Source organism: Heptranchias perlo, chromosome 2, assembly GCF_035084215.1.
Source record: "Heptranchias perlo isolate sHepPer1 chromosome 2, sHepPer1.hap1, whole genome shotgun sequence".
Taxonomy (NCBI): domain Eukaryota; kingdom Metazoa; phylum Chordata; class Chondrichthyes; order Hexanchiformes; family Hexanchidae; genus Heptranchias; species Heptranchias perlo.
Window position 1 is genome coordinate 124,278,233 of NC_090326.1, and position 16,261 is coordinate 124,294,493.

At 40.9% G+C, this 16,261-nt stretch overlaps 2 protein-coding genes across 5 annotated transcripts in view; one reads left to right on the plus strand and one right to left on the minus strand.

The window, feature by feature from the left end:
* pter (phosphotriesterase related) overlaps positions 1-5,208 on the plus strand; it is a 32,843-nt gene extending 27,635 nt beyond the window's left edge. For all 4 annotated transcript variants that reach the window (XM_068007066.1, XM_068007068.1, XM_068007065.1 and 1 more), the window contains exons 4-5: positions 1,457-1,597; positions 4,275-5,208. In XM_068007066.1, the coding sequence (XP_067863167.1) occupies positions 1,457-1,597; positions 4,275-4,485 (352 nt within the window). In that variant the 3' untranslated portion in view covers positions 4,486-5,208. The remainder of the gene's footprint in view (positions 1-1,456; positions 1,598-4,274) is intronic.
* A 280-nt stretch (positions 5,209-5,488) lies between these two features.
* On the minus strand, positions 5,489-8,769 carry LOC137342997 (complement C1q-like protein 3). The gene is made up of 2 exons (XM_068007069.1): positions 7,923-8,769; positions 5,489-7,250 (listed from the first exon to the last, which is right to left on the minus strand). Exons 1-2 carry the CDS (start codon positions 8,505-8,507, stop codon positions 7,071-7,073), a joined length of 765 nt encoding a protein of 254 aa, XP_067863170.1. The 5' UTR covers positions 8,508-8,769; the 3' UTR covers positions 5,489-7,070.
* Between the last annotated feature and the right edge of the window lie 7,492 nt (positions 8,770-16,261).

The following is a 16,261-nucleotide window of genomic DNA, read 5'->3' on the forward strand; positions in this document are numbered from 1 at the left end:
GTGCCCTGGGAGGGGGGAGGGGGGGCTGTGAGTTGCTTCTGGGTGGATGAATTAATATGGTTCTTCATGGTCGTCGGCATCCCTAATTATCACGTGATCTACCCGCAGTTTAAGGGTTAATGGCTTTGGACTATACTGAGTCTAGGAGCAAGAGATCATTTTTCATGCCAAACAGGCATGTGGTATTACATCACTGGGCAAATACAGACTTTATAGTTAGGGAATCACTGGCTGTGACAAGTGTCGAGTATTGTGGACCTTTTGTTGTATTTATTGTAATGAACCAAATTATAGGACAAAGAACAATTCGTTTGTCGTTTTAGTTCTTGTGTTGAAGTCGTACATGGACTACTATTGAAGCACAGATTCTTATAGCTTATGTCAAATTTAGGGCTTGTGTTGTGTGAGTTGCTCCATTCGGCGCTTACCTGCCACTTGACTATTTTAACTTATTTAGTGCTATTCTAAAAGAAAATGCAGGCGCGTTAAATTGGATGTTACTGAAATCAGTAGAGCACCTTTCGAAACCTTAATGGGGATAATAAGGAGATTTTGACGTTTTGGTAGCTCGATGGATTTTTAGAAACACTTTATAATTTTTGGAGACAAGTGGGCTTCTCGTCCTCCAACACAGGAGTACCGGGAATCGAGACATTACTGGAGAGCTGGCTCCTGTGGTCGGCCACCGTCATATCACATTCCAGTGGTTGCTGAGTATCTGAAAATCAGTTTAACTTGTTTATATTAAATTTGTGTTGTCGTAACCTACCGCTCTATTACAGTATACGTTAATTGATTATACTTTTCCGCAATCGTACTATTAAACCATGATAATTCTAACAAAAGGGCTTTCATTCATGCTTTCAAAACCAATTCTCTGCTGTGTTGTAATAAAGCATATTGCATGGTCAAGAAAATGTAAACTTGATAACGCTTTGAAACAAAAATATCTCCGGACTCTCCAGGTGACCCAGTATGTGCAACCAGTGACCTTTTCAAGAATGTTTAGACTAAGAAAGTGGAGAAAATCGTTTTGGTTTAGAAAAATCTTCAATTGTAAACTCCACCCGGGTAATATCGCTTGTCTGAGGGGGCACTGAGCGAAACTTCGACCAATGTTTCAAACGGACGCTGCAGAATCCAGTGTTGAGCAGGAACGTTGATGGTACTGAGATTATACAGCGTGATGTTTCTGGTATGGTGATTCATTAACCCTTTGGAGCCCACGTGTCTTTTGAAACTTGCCAAATGCGCTTCAATCGGATTGACAAAGCGCAAAAATGAACATTGGACATAAAGGACACGGATACCAATGGGTGGTATGGCGGGAGTACCGTTCGCTGTTGAAATGATGGTGCAAACATGTTGCCCCAAGGGGCGGTGAAATTCGACCTGAGAGTGTGTGCATTTCTACTTGGGACTGCATTTTCATGTTGGTGACTTTTTTTTTTACTAGGACCATACTTGACCAGGATAAGCTGCTCGAGTTTGCCAAACTGGGAAGTTACCTCGAGTATGATCTGTTCGGCACTGAAATGCTGAATTACGTTTTTAGCCCCGCTGTGGATATGCCATGTGACATTGAAAGGATCCATCGGTAGGTAGATACCTAGAAACGATGTCACAGGGATACAGCCCTGGACTGCCTTTTATTGTGTTATGGCAAATAAGGTTTACTTTAGTGGGTTAGAATTTTATATGATTATATATTCTGTAGTCTATTTGATATGTATATTTTTAATTAATCTTTGCTATGGCGCAGTTAATTCGATAATCAGAATAGCTCTTGAAGCTTTTAAAGAGTCATTTTTTAAATGTAAATTCTCATACATGCCTTTTCAAGTAATTTCAAGTTTCAGGTGTTCTCCACAAAGTAAACTACCATTTCTTTATTTTTGCAATTACACTTAAATTGCAATGATTGTGTTTACGGAACGCGGAGGTTCAGCTGTAGATCGATTCTACGGTGCGAATTTTTAACTGTTAAAAATACTCGACATTAGAACGAGTTTCCACGATGTCCAATAATGAAATACTGAAATCAAAAAACTTTGTATAAATAGCAAGGAAACACACGGGCTGTTCGCTGCAAAATGTACGTTAAATTCCATGACAAACTGATGGTTCTCACTAATAATAAAAACAGAAAACGTTGGAGAAGCTCAGCAAGTCAGGCAGCATCTGTGGAGAAAGAAACGGAGTTAACGTTACAGGTCGAAGACCTTTCGTCAGATCTGGAAGATGTTAAAGTTTTTGAGCAAGTACAGAGCCAGGGGGAGGGTGGAGAGGAAAGAACAAAAGAGAAGGTGTGGGATGGGGTGGAGGGCAGGAGTGACGGTGCAAGGCAAGGAAGTTGGTAATGGGACAGGTTAAGAAACAAAAGATTGGTCAGGAGTAGTTGTAAATGGCAACAGCAGAACCATTACCAGCACTAGCTGTTCAAAAAAATAGCAGGAGTGGTTATGATCTGAAGTTATTGAAATCAGTGTTGAGTCCGGAAGGTTGTAAAGTGCCTAAATGAAAGATGAGGTGCTGTTCCTCCAGCTTACGTTGAGCTTCATTGGAACAGTGTAAGAGGCCGAGGACAGAGAGGTCGGAGTGGGAGTGGGAAGGGGAATTAAAATGGCAAGCGACCGGCAGGTCAGGGTCACGCTTACGGACAGAGCAGAGGTGTACAGCAAAGCGATCACCCAATCTGCGTTTGGTCTCCCCAATGTAGAGGAGACCGCATTGTGAGCAGTGAATACAGTCTACTAAATTGAAAGAAGTGCAAGTAAACCACTGTCTCACCTGGAAGGAGTGCTTGGGGCCCTGGACGATGGGGAGAGTGGAAAAGGCAGATGTTGCATCCCCTGCGCTTGCATGCAAAGGTGTTGGGGGGGAGGGCTGCAGGTGTTGGGGGTGATGGAAGAGTGGACCAGGGTGTCGTGGAGGGAGCGGTCTCTTCAGAATGTTGAAAGGGGTGGGGAAGATGTGTTTGGTGGTGGGATCGCGCTGGAGGTGGTGGAAATGGCGGAGGATAATCTGTTGAATGTGGAGGCTGGTGGTGTGGAAGGTGAGGACAAGGGGGACCCTATCATGGTTCTGGGAGGGACAGGAAGGGGTGAGGGCAGAAGTGCAGGAAATAGGGACAGACACGGTCGAGAGCCTTGTCAACTACAGTGGAGGGGAATCCTCGGTTGTGGAAAAGGGAAGACATATCTGAAACACTGGTGTGGAAGGTGGTATCGCCAGAACAGATGGAACAGAAATGGAGAAACTGGGAGAAGGGAATCGAGTCCTTACAGGAAGCGGGGTGGGAGGAAGTGTAATCAAGGTAGCTGTGGGAGTTGGTGGGCTTATAATAGATACTGGTTGACAGCCTATCCCCAGAAATGAAAATAGAGAAGTCCATGTAGGGAAGGGAAGATGGACGATGTGAAGGCGAGGGAAGGGTGGAAATTGGATGCAAAGTTGATGACATTTTCCAGTTTGGGGAGAGAGCAGGAAACGGTTCTCACTGTTTTGTAAAAGCAGCTGCATTTTGATATTTGATTAGTTCAACACTCACAATGTATCAGCATGTAGAATAAAAGAGGGCATCTCGTTTTAAAGAAAAGTTCACGTTTCCTTTACTTTGAAACTGTAATCTAAAGTGCACTCATACCTTAAACAAAAGGAGTAACCCGCGTATTGAAAAGGTAACTCTACCTGAAAATAATACCTATGAAACTTGTGATCTAAATTAGGATGGATGCCTTTTATCATTCATTCCACAATTGCCACTTGGTGATTGTTTTTGCTGCGATATAAATATGCGATTGAAAGTAACGTTTAGTTCTGTATAAATAGATTATTTATTTAATATATTCATCAATATCGTGACGTATTTCCGTATATATTGCACTGCCCCAAGAATGAATAACGCCTTTTACCAAAAACGTGATGTTTTTTTCTTTTAAATTCCATTTCTCTTTTTGATAGTTCGATTAATTGAACATTAACGGAAAACTCGTAATCTGGCAAGTGATAGGTCGTAATCTTGTTTCTAGTTTTGCTAAAGCCTACACGGGACCAGGGAACAAGGTAAAGCAACTTTAGAAGTCTAGGCATTTGAGGTAATTTGAAGAGTCAAGTGGTAAACTGTAGAAATTTTGCCTGAGGAAGGCTGCTATTACCTGACCATTGTGCTTTTTAAAAAAAAGTTCCATGGAAAGCGTAAGAAGTGGATTGCAGCTCGGGTACTGGTCAGCGTTCTGTCTTGAATGGACCACTAATGGGGGTTGTATTTTCAGGATCCGTTTGCTGGTTGAAGAGGGTTATGGAGACAATGTGCTGATAGCCCACGATATTCACACGAAGAACAGGCTGACTAAGTACGGAGGACACGGCTATTCCCACATTCTAACCAACATAGTTCCGAAAATGAAGCAGCGAGACATTCTCCAGTCTGCTATAGACAAGATTTTAGTGGAAAACCCGAAACGTTGGCTAACGTTCAAGTAATTAAATGGACACTATCCGTTTCTTCTTAAGTCATTTACAATTGATTTTAAGGCCTATGTTTCCCAATGGACTGATTTAAAAGTTGATTTAAAGGCAGTGTTTTCTCTATAAATCCGTAATTCCTAACTCACTTACGTATTCTTGACCTGTGCAGGTCAGAGAAACGATGGATTAGTGGCATAATTTAAAGAGTGCTTGTTTTGTGGTGGCCTCCTATTTGGTTGTGCAGCGGTAAAGAAACGTTGAACAAAATTAATGAGGCGGATCGTACAATTTGTTGCAGCATTTACTGTAATAGGAAAGGATTTGTAGCAATTAAACAACCCGCTTGGGGCTAATCTGACTCGGGCTATAAGTTCTCGACTTGTTGCCTGCCTTCCACGGCGTGTAAAATTGGTGCTAGGGATACAGCAAATGTCAATCAAAGTGAAGCAAATGTATGGAATATTTCTGAAATTTAAACTATTTGCTTACGTAACAATAGTGGCTGCATTAAAAGTAATTTGTTGGCTGTAAAGCACTATGGGATGTCCCGAGGACTTGATGAAGTGCCGTATAATATACGAGTTCTTTCTATTATTGAGCCTTCGCTTTTGTTTCCTATTGATTATCAATAACTTTCATATTTTAATGTTAGCACCATGTTAGCAACGCAAATATTTTGTGAAAATTATGTATGTAACAAGCGAATCCCAATAAACAATTACTTTGTAATAAAAACAATCTGGTTGTATCAAGCCTGTATAATGAAAGGGCGAGAAAATGAAAGTGGACCTGTTGCTTCAGATTGTTTAACTACTTGTTTGAAAGGTATTTATTTGAGGAAAATTTCTTCTAACCTCTGACCCAAAGTGTAAGACGATCTTTCCATGTACAGTGCAGAATTTGTATGAATTGACATATTAAAACAATGCCACTTTTACATTAAATTTTACATCAAATCAAAGAGAACTTGAATTCTAAAACAAAACAGTCCAGACATTTGAAGGTGTTGTATCCTCTTTTAATGAACAGCAATATTGTATAACAGTAACTGAGTTATTGTAATAAGTAGCAAAAATTTAAAATATAAATGGGAAAAGGAAATGTCTGCCTTATACAAAACTTCAAATTGCGTCCTATTCCTAAACTAAACAATGATAGTTGTGGAAGTAAAAGCAAAATACTGCGGATGCTGGAAATGTGAAATCAAAACAAAATGTTGGCAATACTCAGGACAGGCAGCATCTGTGGAGAGAGAAACAGAGCTAACGTTACAGGTTGATGACCTTTACATTTCTAACTTCTCCTTCTGATGAAACAGTTTATAAGCAAGTACAGAACCAGAGGGGGAGAAAAAAAAGGGGGGGGGGGTCCGGTTAAATCTCCAACTTCAACCAGTTCCAATGAAAGGTCATCGACCTGAGAGGTTAACTCTGTTTCTCTCTCCACAGATGCTGCCTGACCTGCTGAGTATCAACAGCATTTTCTGGTTTTAGTTGTGGACGTAATTGGGTGTAAAATGTCTTTTTTTAAAACTAAATTTAATGTAGAGGCCTAAAGCTGGAAGCACATTTTAACACTGTCCAAATATTACATGATAGGTTCTCGAAGAGAATCCCACCGCACTCGGTGGAATTACTCCTCAGCCAGGTAGAATGTATCCTATTAAAACATAAGAATACCGCGAAGGAACCTGCAAGATTGAATGGTTTGAACCCATACAGTTTAGTTAATCGGTCTAATAAGGTCATATTGTGGGGTATGAAAGGTTAACTAATAATCAAAATGTAAGCAGTCAAATCAACGTGCCGACCATACTGAATTTAAAATCACTATTGTCCTAGCGATTCTTATGTATTGCATGAAAATATTGAATACTTTAACACTCATTTATATGATCAAAAGATTTGCTTTAAAAATCTATGGCATCTTATTGCATATACATATATATCGAATTTGAAATTCATGCCACAGCGATCAGAAAGCTGCACAGTATCTATTGCACGCATGTTATTCTTTATATTAATTTGTGATTTTTAAATGAAAAGATGACTCCAATAGTAGGCAAACATCTTTTTAAAAACAGCAGCATACTCATTTAATAATGCAATTATAATAGTTGTTAGGAAATCGTTGCTCACCACAGCGATTAATGTGGAAACTCCAAGCAGAGAAATGGCTAGTCACGACAACCAAAGGGATGCTGCATGGATAAAGCTGTGAGTTCAATACATCAAAGCATCAGAGAATGAGGAACACTTGAAAATCCTGCTTTTTTTCCCCCCACACGATCTTGAGGTGGGGGACAGACTTCCTCTCACAAACACAATGCTAATATTGAGAAATTGCTTTGGGTGGAAAAGTCAGACTAACCCAAACAGCCTATTTACATGGACATGGTCTTTTCGAAGTGTGCAAGTATGTTTCAAATAGCTTTTTTTTAAATTGAAAAACGTCTAGTTGTATCCAGAAGTACGGTGCACATCTGGTGACCGTCCATTTGGTTTTTGCAGTGATCTTTCTAGGCCGTGGGGATCCCGCCCTCAGTCGTTCACGCAGGAGGTGATTCGATTTGGTTCCTTCTTTATTTGTTCGCTCTTCCCTCAGTCTGCGTAGACTATAAATCCAGAGAAGGTGCTATACTTGTTGTTATTACCGCCATGCGCCTTGCCACCATCCAGTTTAATATAGACTTCATCCCCTGCATCCAAGTGCAGCACCACGCTGTTACTGGCATAGTCGTAGTTCTGGTCGGCGTCCTGGGCAATGGCACTGGCTCGAACCTGCAGAAGGTTACGGAAAGTTATAGAAACTGCAAGGCGAATTTGACAGCTACTTTCAAGCAGCACCAATAGCCGGGGAGCCCTTTGCATCAGTTTCCATCACTCATATCCTTTTATCTGATCTATTTTGTCAGTGTCTGTCTTGTTTAATCTGCTCTAGTTGTATTATTTGTGTTTATATCGGCCCATTTGCACGTCTCCTGTCAATTGGCTTATGTGATTGTTCACGTCCAATCTCTCCCGTTCTCTTATTTTAGTCTTAAGCACAACCGATTTACAATAAACATTAATGTTTGCATCCCCACCCCAATGGAAACACATTTACTTATAGATCACCTGTTCCTCTCTGGTTAATATTAGTGATGAATGTTACAATCATGTCAACCGTTTTGTTATTAAAAACACAGCATAGATATACTTTGTTTCTAAGCTAAATCTTTCCTGGGAGCTTTATACAACAGACAAGTAAGTTGTGCTAAACGCGGGAATCATACGGTTCAATTCATTGGGAAGTCTTGCAAATTCATCAACGAATTGGAAACTCACGCGGCGTGGCTTGTCTGCACGCACATACCTTCATAGGGTAACAAAAATAAAAGAGCATGAAAGTCTATTAAATATCCAATGATAACTTTCCCACAGTTCCTGCAACTTGTTTGAAGTATCGCTCACCTGCCCGTTTTTACAGAGATCAGCCCACATGCTGGTGCCGTCCCCTCCTCTCATCAAAACGTGGTAAGTGAAGAAGTAAATCCCCGGGATGGAGCAGGTAAACTTGCCGGTGGTCGGGTCGTAGTGGTTGCCCAGATTGGTGACCACGTCGTCGAATTTGAGCATCTCGTAACCCTCGTGTGGTCGTTTGAGGCCGGCGTAGAAGGCGATCTTCGGCACTGTGCTGTAGGTGGCAGCGCTGATGGCTCCGGCATTTGGTCCCGGAGGTCCCGGCAGGCCTGGTAGCCCCGGTCTGCCCGGATCCCCCTTCCCCCCCGGCGGCCCAATGGGCCCCGGTGGCCCTGGTTCCCCGGGAGGACCCCGCGGTCCAGCTTTCCCCGATCTCCCGGGCTCCCCTTTGGGTCCTTGGATGAAGGTGGGCAAGGGCATCACACTGTGATCTCGCACCGTCTCTGCCGCTGCCGTGGTGGCTTTCGTTCCGTAAGGGTCGCAGACCATCCTGCAGGTTCCCAGCATCTCGTAGTGAGCAGAGGTACCGGCCGAGTTGACCAGGACTGGGATCAGGATGACCAACAGAAGGACCATGACGACTCCCACCGCCGCGGCGATCAGTCGCTTCTTGCGGACGACCCGCGTGAGAGGTGGGCGATCGTCCTGTCTGCTTTTGGAAGAAATCGTGATGGCTATGTAGAAACCTCGACCAGGGAGAAAATAAGTACTACTTGTCCGTGCAGTTTGGCCGCGGCTTGACTTGACTTGGCCGGCTCCCAGTACAGTGGCAGATTGGATGCGCTCAAGTCTGAACTTGGGCTGTTGAGTGAGACGGTTGTTAGACGGTGTCTGGAATTTAAGCGGGGCCACAGTCTAAAAACATCTTCTTCTCACGCCTCCAGCCAGTTTCCACCTGCCCCGATCCTATATTCACGTGTGAGTGGAAGAGCAAATCATCTGAAAGCACACACACACAAAAAAAGGTTCTTCAGTCCTTATCGAATTAGTGGCGATCGACTCCTCTTTCAAATGTGCCACTCCACCTGACGCCTCACAGCTATTCCGACACAGCAGCGAAATAAAAGCATCAGTAGATGGCTGAACGTGAGGATTGGATAACCTGTTGGACTTCACGCATTCATGCCATGGCTGTTATTTATAAACAGTCACTGAAAGTTCCTTCCCGTAGATCCAATCTTCATAGCAGGAGAGAGAGAAACCCCCAAATACATTAACACAGAATACATTCTGAAACACAGCTAGACTGAAAAATTGCCTCGCGATTCACGAACGAGCAATCTGAATGGAAGGCTAACTGCAGGCTCCCACCGGGGAAAGGTAATTTGAAAGTCTAATGTCAAGAAAAGAAGCACCCCTGTCATTCGTGGCAGCGCCTGCAAAAAAAATATTTGCCTACCAAATCAGTGATGAATATAGTATAGTGGGCAGCGTACACTGTGCAGAAATATTTAACAATCTCCATCGACATGCAAGGGTACTTTACCTGCACCACCTTCACATTTTTATGTGATCCGTTAAGGTCATGTACCGTGACACTAGAAAACAAAGATACATCGATCGTTCGTCCTTAAGAATAAATGTCAGATCCGCTGTTTACAGGCGCTGGAGTGAGCTTTAAAGCTGCCCAGTTCGGCATGTGGGAAGGACACAAGGCAAGTGCTTGATATTACTGTACCACTCTATGTTCGCCAGGTCAAAGCCGATCAGAACTCATAATACTTGGCGGTTTTTAAACACGTTAATGTCACTGCATTGTAGAAATGTCACATAATTAAGTGTGGAAGTACTGCCTGTGATTATTTCCCGAAACATAGCTTCATGTTAGGCGCCATCTAAAAATGCCTCACATCTAAATTAAGATCCACTTCTTTCTATGAAATAGACAATATTTTGTTGGATGGTTTCTATCTGCTGAGCAATGACGGGCTTCGATAAATAATGTTAAAAGTCAGATTAACAAAACTGGGAGCTTCTCAACGTGGGTTTAATATTTTAAAAGATCAGAGTATAAAATACAGAATTTTACAGAAGTGGCACGTTTGATATTTAAACGGGGGTTGCTCTTTTTTTGCAAGTCAGAATGTAAACAAGACAATGTGTAAACCTCTGTTCCCTTTATCTTTCTCATATGAGCATAAAATAGGATTTTGAACTTCACGCCTTACCCGTGTAATTGTGGACAATGGCAAAGAGCAATTGGCCTTATTCACATGTTTGATAAGATTTCACACGGACCACACCACATAAGAACTTAATTGCCAACCTTACCAGGGCCGCCTTCTGATAGCTGTTAGATTGCAGTATTGAATCTCTTGGCGGGGAGAGAGGAGTCGCAAATGCCGGTTTCATTAGTGCAGTATTTGGGGAATATGTTTCGAAATGTTATTCTGTGCATTCGCTTAGCCCCACAGTTTTACACATGTGGCATAAACTAAATAAGAAGCTTGGAACTGTCCCGTTGTACATGCAGGTACAGCAAGCAATCGGGAAAGCAAATAGTATGTTCGCCTTTATTGCAAGGGGGTTGAAGTACTAGAGTGAGGAAGTCTAGAGTAAGGAGACCACACCTGGAGTACTGTGTACAGTTTGGTCTCCTTACCCAAGGAAGGACATATTTGCCTTAGAGGCAGTGCAACAAAGGTTCACTAGATTGATTCCTGGGATGAGAGGGTTGTCCTATGAGGAGAGATTGAGGAGGATAGGCCTATAATCTCTGGAGTTTAGAAGAATGAGAGGTGATCTCATTGAATCATATAAGATTCTGAGGGGACTTGGCAGGGTAGATGTTGAGAGGTTGTTGCCCCTGGCCTGAAGTCTAGAACTAGGGGGCATAGTCTCAGGATAAGGGGTCGGCCATTTAGGACTGAGATGAGGAGAAATTTCTTCACTCAGAGTGTTCTGAATCTTTGGAATTCTCTATCCCAGAGGGCTGTGGATGCTCAGTCATTGAGTATATTCAAGACTGAGATCGTTAGATTTTTGAACTCTAAGAGAATCAAGGGATATGGGGATCAGGTGGGAAAGTTGAGTTTAGGTCAAAGATCAGCCATGAACTTATTGAATGGGGGAGCAGGCTCGAGGGGCCGGATATTCTACTCTTGTTCCTATTTCTTATGTTCTTATGTTTTCTAATAATTGATGTACCGATTAATACAGAGCATCTACTAGCATCTATCATAATATTACCCATTTGCTCAATAAGAATTTACTTACATAGACGTTACAACACGGAAGCAGAGCATTGGGCTCAAACAGTTCCTGTGAGTTTACCCTTCACTGGGAGCAAATAGTCCTAATCACGTTTACCTTTTTGTTCTCATATCCCTTCTTCCTGTTTTTCTTCATCCAGCTATCCAATCTAATCTTGAATGTTGACATAGTTTCTGCCTCAACCACTAACTCTGGAAGCCTCACAACTCTCTGGGTAAAGAAGTTTCTCCTGCTGTCTGTTCTTAAACATGCTGTGCCCAATGTTCATGAATGATAGTTAGATGACTGGAAATTTTAATTTTCATCTTAAAGAAGGAATATACAGTGTGAGTTTGGCACTTTCCTTGGGCTTCGATTGTTTACGCGATTTCTGCTTGTTTACATCCATTTTTATATTCTGGCATATGTTAATGAGATTGGCAGGTAATTTGGGTCTAAATAGATATTGGTAAAATGAGTGCATGAATGGGCGTAATTCTGCATGTAACTTCCCGATTACAGCCCCACAGGAAATTCCACCCCGAATGATTATTTCCTCTATGTATTCACGAGAAGACACGAGTAACTTCCCCTTCGCAAACAGAGTTATCCCAGTCAAAATTAATTACTTTGATATAAATGAGATGCAAATGCTAAACAAGCTAAAAGAGCTCAAAAGCTAATAAATCCTCAGGGACAGAAGGTATATATGCCAGATTGCTGAAGAAGACTAAGAAGGAGATTTTTTGAGGCATTGACAATCATTATAAGGGAGTCACTGGACGCTGTAGAGGCAGATTGAAAACAGGTCAAGGTAGTGTCCATGTTCAAAGAGAACAACAAACAGGCACAGGCAACTACAGATCGAGTAGTCTTTCATCAATTCCATGTAAAATAATGGAATAGATTACCAGGTGTAAAATTGCAAATTATCTATACAATAAAATGTAATTATCAGCAGTCAACACAGATTTTGAAGGGTACATATTGTACCTCGACTTCCCAAAAGCATTTGACAATGTTCCACACAAAAGGGTATTAGTTAAGTTCAAAGCTGTGGGCATTCAGGGTAAATCTTGAGTATGGTTAAGAAATTGGCTGAACGGTAGAGAACAATGAGTACTTCTTAGAGGAGGTACTTCTGGGAGAGGGAAAGTACTGATTAGGTTGCTTCAGGGATCGGTGTTGGGACCACTACTGTTTCTAATTTATATCAGTGATTGGACTCGTCTCTATAGTTCATGTGCCACCAATCAGATTGACAATAGCCAGAACATTGACTCTTCAAGGTGATGGCTAAAGTATGACCTTTCAATGTGAGATGTGTGAACTGTTTTGTATCTATGTCCTAGAATAGAGGGTGCACACTGGGATAGATATAATAACTTGTTGCGTTAGCATAATTAGATTTTAAGAAGATGAGTGATGTTTTTGATGAATTGACTTTGAAGCAGTTTAATAGATTGAATTCTGCATTGGCATAGCAGTCATTGCACTATGAATATGGAGGTGTAATATCAATATTTTTTGAAATCAGGCCCATAACTTAATGCTATCCATTAATTAAACTCCTGTCCTCATAAGACCAGATAGCTTGTGGCCAAGATTTTTACAATTCCATTTTGGAATACCCAATATTTTATACTTTTTGGGCAAACCAAAGCTAAGCCTACACCACCACTTGTTCGATGGGTTTATGTAGCTGTGCTCATAATGTGGCTTTCATAAACTGCTAGGGATTCTTTTACACTCTTCAAATAACCAATAAAGCTTTTCATGGCCAGATAGATTTTATTCCACTAGACTATCAGGATCAGGTATCCAGTACCAGACAGCTAGGGATTCCAACAACAGAGATGTGTACCTATTCCCTACAATGTATGAGAGTATAGATAAATAACTATCACTGGACTGCCACAGGTATTCAGATCACGAGGTAGTGTGGATGAGAAAGGCCATTAAACTCATCCAAGTAATCCATCTGAAAAGACCATAAAGTGCCTCCATTGCAGCATCCAATTATTTTGTAAATGATTCCAGGATTTTGCCTCCACTACTTATAGTAGTCCATTTCATGTGCTGATCACACTTAAGACGGACTTTCTGATATTAATCCTAAATTTGTTTTTTATACTAATTTGAACCTTTATCCCCTTCTTGCTCTTACAATTTAGTTTCAAGTAATTTTATGGATTTACCATTACCATATCTTTTACTACCTTATAAACGTTTATGGGATCACCTGTCAGACATCTTCTTTCAAGGGTAAAAAGTTCAAGTTTCTTATGTGTTTCTTCATAAATCATAGCTCTGATGCTGGGGATTAGCCTTGTTGCTTTATTTTACACTGCCTCCAGTGCTAGAATGTCTCTCATGCATCTTGGTGATCAGAACTGCACACTGTAGTCAAAGTATGTTCTGACTATACAGTTGCAGCATGGCTTCCTTTGACTTGTATTCTATGTTGTATGTCAAGTATCCAGCCTACTAAGATTCTCTTTCAATTGCATTTATTGTTCACTGTATGATTTAACCAATTGCATGCTCAGCATAGCAGAATAATGTCCCCAATGGGTGCAAAAGTACATTTATAAAGTAAAGATGTACTATCTACTTATGACAATGGGTAAGGAAAAATGTCCACATTCTATTTATAAGAGTGAATAGAGACAATTTTCTATGTTACACGTAATCTCAAACAAATGCATTTGAGATCTTTCAGACCACAGTATTCCAAGTAAAACATCCATATTCAATCATCCTTACAGGTTTCATTTGGAGTTGTACAGAAGGTAGTGCTACCAATCTGCTAAGCATGAGAGAATCAAATTGGTTTTTCCATCCTCAAATCACAAAGTATGTTGAGAAACTCAAAAAAAAACTGGTACCTAAAAATCTTGAGAATAGAAGTGAAAAACTGCTTTGAAATCTGCCTAAATATATCACTGAAGCAGCCTCCTCTTTCCACGATATCCCACTGGTTTCAAGCAGAAGAATCCATGGATCAAGTGAAAAGTTTTTGACCAAGCTGATGAACTGGGCAAGTAAAGTAAATGAATGGTAAACCAGCACTGATATCTGTTAACAAGTTGACAAAGGACCATTGTGGTTAAGTTTGCAGAATGAAAGGAAAAGTAGCTACCCGTGCACTGTACTGACCTAAAGGAGAACTGTGATATATAAATGGAATCAATGGTACCAAAGTCTTTATTCATCAAAGATGTAAGGGCACGAAGTGAACATACAAAGGGATATGCAGATCTCTTCACAAGCAATTAAACATCACTTAAACAGTTTTGAAGACCTCTAGCTCAGTTACTGCACGTCAGGGTCACGGCGGAGCTGTCCAAAGGGGAAACTGAGACAATAACTTTTGTTTTTCAACGGTGTTCGATGACGCCCAAACTCTCTGATCTACAACGATACCAACAGAACTGAACGTTAGAGGAAAAAATACATTAATGTGCAAGAGAGAACCTTACTACTGACTTGATGGAAGGAGGGGGTTAAAATAAAATTTGCAAGATGAGAAGACAACTGTAATCATGATTTTCTAAAGGAATGAGAGATCACAGTGTGTGGAAATTAGTCTTATAAACTTAACAACTTGCTTTTATATAGCAGGCGACCTCAGGACGCCCCAAAGCGCTCCACCGCCAATTAAGTATTTTTGAAGTGAAGACATTGTTGCAATGTAGGTAACACTTGTTAGGAAAATAAAAACAATAAATTGAGTCAGTTGAAACATGTTGGGCAAAGACTGTTACTTTGGTTACCCTCGCTGGACTAATTGCTGCAGATTTTTCTGCTGTCGCAACACAAATTAAATATGTCAAAAGGAAAAGAACAGCTCCTAGTGTGACTGACTACAGCGATTGGACGCGAACGTTGTAGATCAGACAATTCGGGCGTCATCGGACACCCTTGAAAAATGCAGTTATTGTCTCAGTTTTCCCTTTAGATAGCTCGACTCTGTCCCTGACATGCAGCAATCGTGGGGATTTATGCAGAGGGATTCAATCCACGGGCTATGCAAAAACCATAAATCACCGGCTGAAAATCAATGCATCTTGGTCGGAATGGATTTCTGCGCCCTTGAAATGTAAACTGAGTAAATGAAAATGACAATTTTCCAAAAAGACTTCAGCAAATGAGCAGACACAAAGTGTTTTGTCATCTCTCGATTGAAGCTGAATCATATTTGAACACATTGATTACTTTCCATTGACTGCATATGAATTATGTTAAACACGGCATTTAACTTGATCTTAACTATAATTTCTTGTTAAAATCGATTGAGGGTTGAATATCGAACCCGTTTAACGACTCTTGACACTGACACAAAGTACAATATGAACTAAACCCCGTGACGTTTTTGGCCACACATTTGCGTTAAGAATCCAACTTTAAAATAATCTTAACCAAAAACAGACAATGCTATAAAGACATAGCAGGTCCGTCAGCACTTGTACAGAGAAAATGCAAGTTAAATATTCTGATTTGTTTCAGGGTGAATATAATCCTGCCAGGATTGTTTTAGGCACAGAATGTTGGGTATCAGACCATCTCTATTTTGACTGCAAACAGATTACATCAACAAAACAGACAGAACTAAATTACTGGGAAATGTGCATTTTACCATAATACCTAACATCCCGTGGTACCCGGGGTGTAGTTAGGAATTGATGTTAAACTTTTTGCATTCAAAATGGAGATATGTACCCATATTTTTGTTGATTTCTTTATTACAATCCGCTGAACTTCGCTTGTATCCAGTTCAGTCAGTGAATTACTGTATTTTCGTTCACTATTTCTTTAGATGATCGCGAGAAAATAGGAATGAAAACGTTTTATTTTTCTGTTTGGAAAGAAGCACATTTCCGATGTATCGTAATTTCCTGGCAGCAGAGGTACGAAACTTCTGGAGGGTGTGTGGTCACACTGCATCACTGGAGGACTTGATCTGGACAGTATGTCGTTTAAGCAATTATCTTCTGGGTAGAAAGTCTCTTTCCCAGGCTCAGCCTTAAGAAGGCAATGCAGTGGACGGTGTGGTATATCACGGAACGATTATCATGGTAGATGTGAATGTAGTACATACTGTTCACGTGAAAGAATGACTGTAGTCAAAGGAAAAT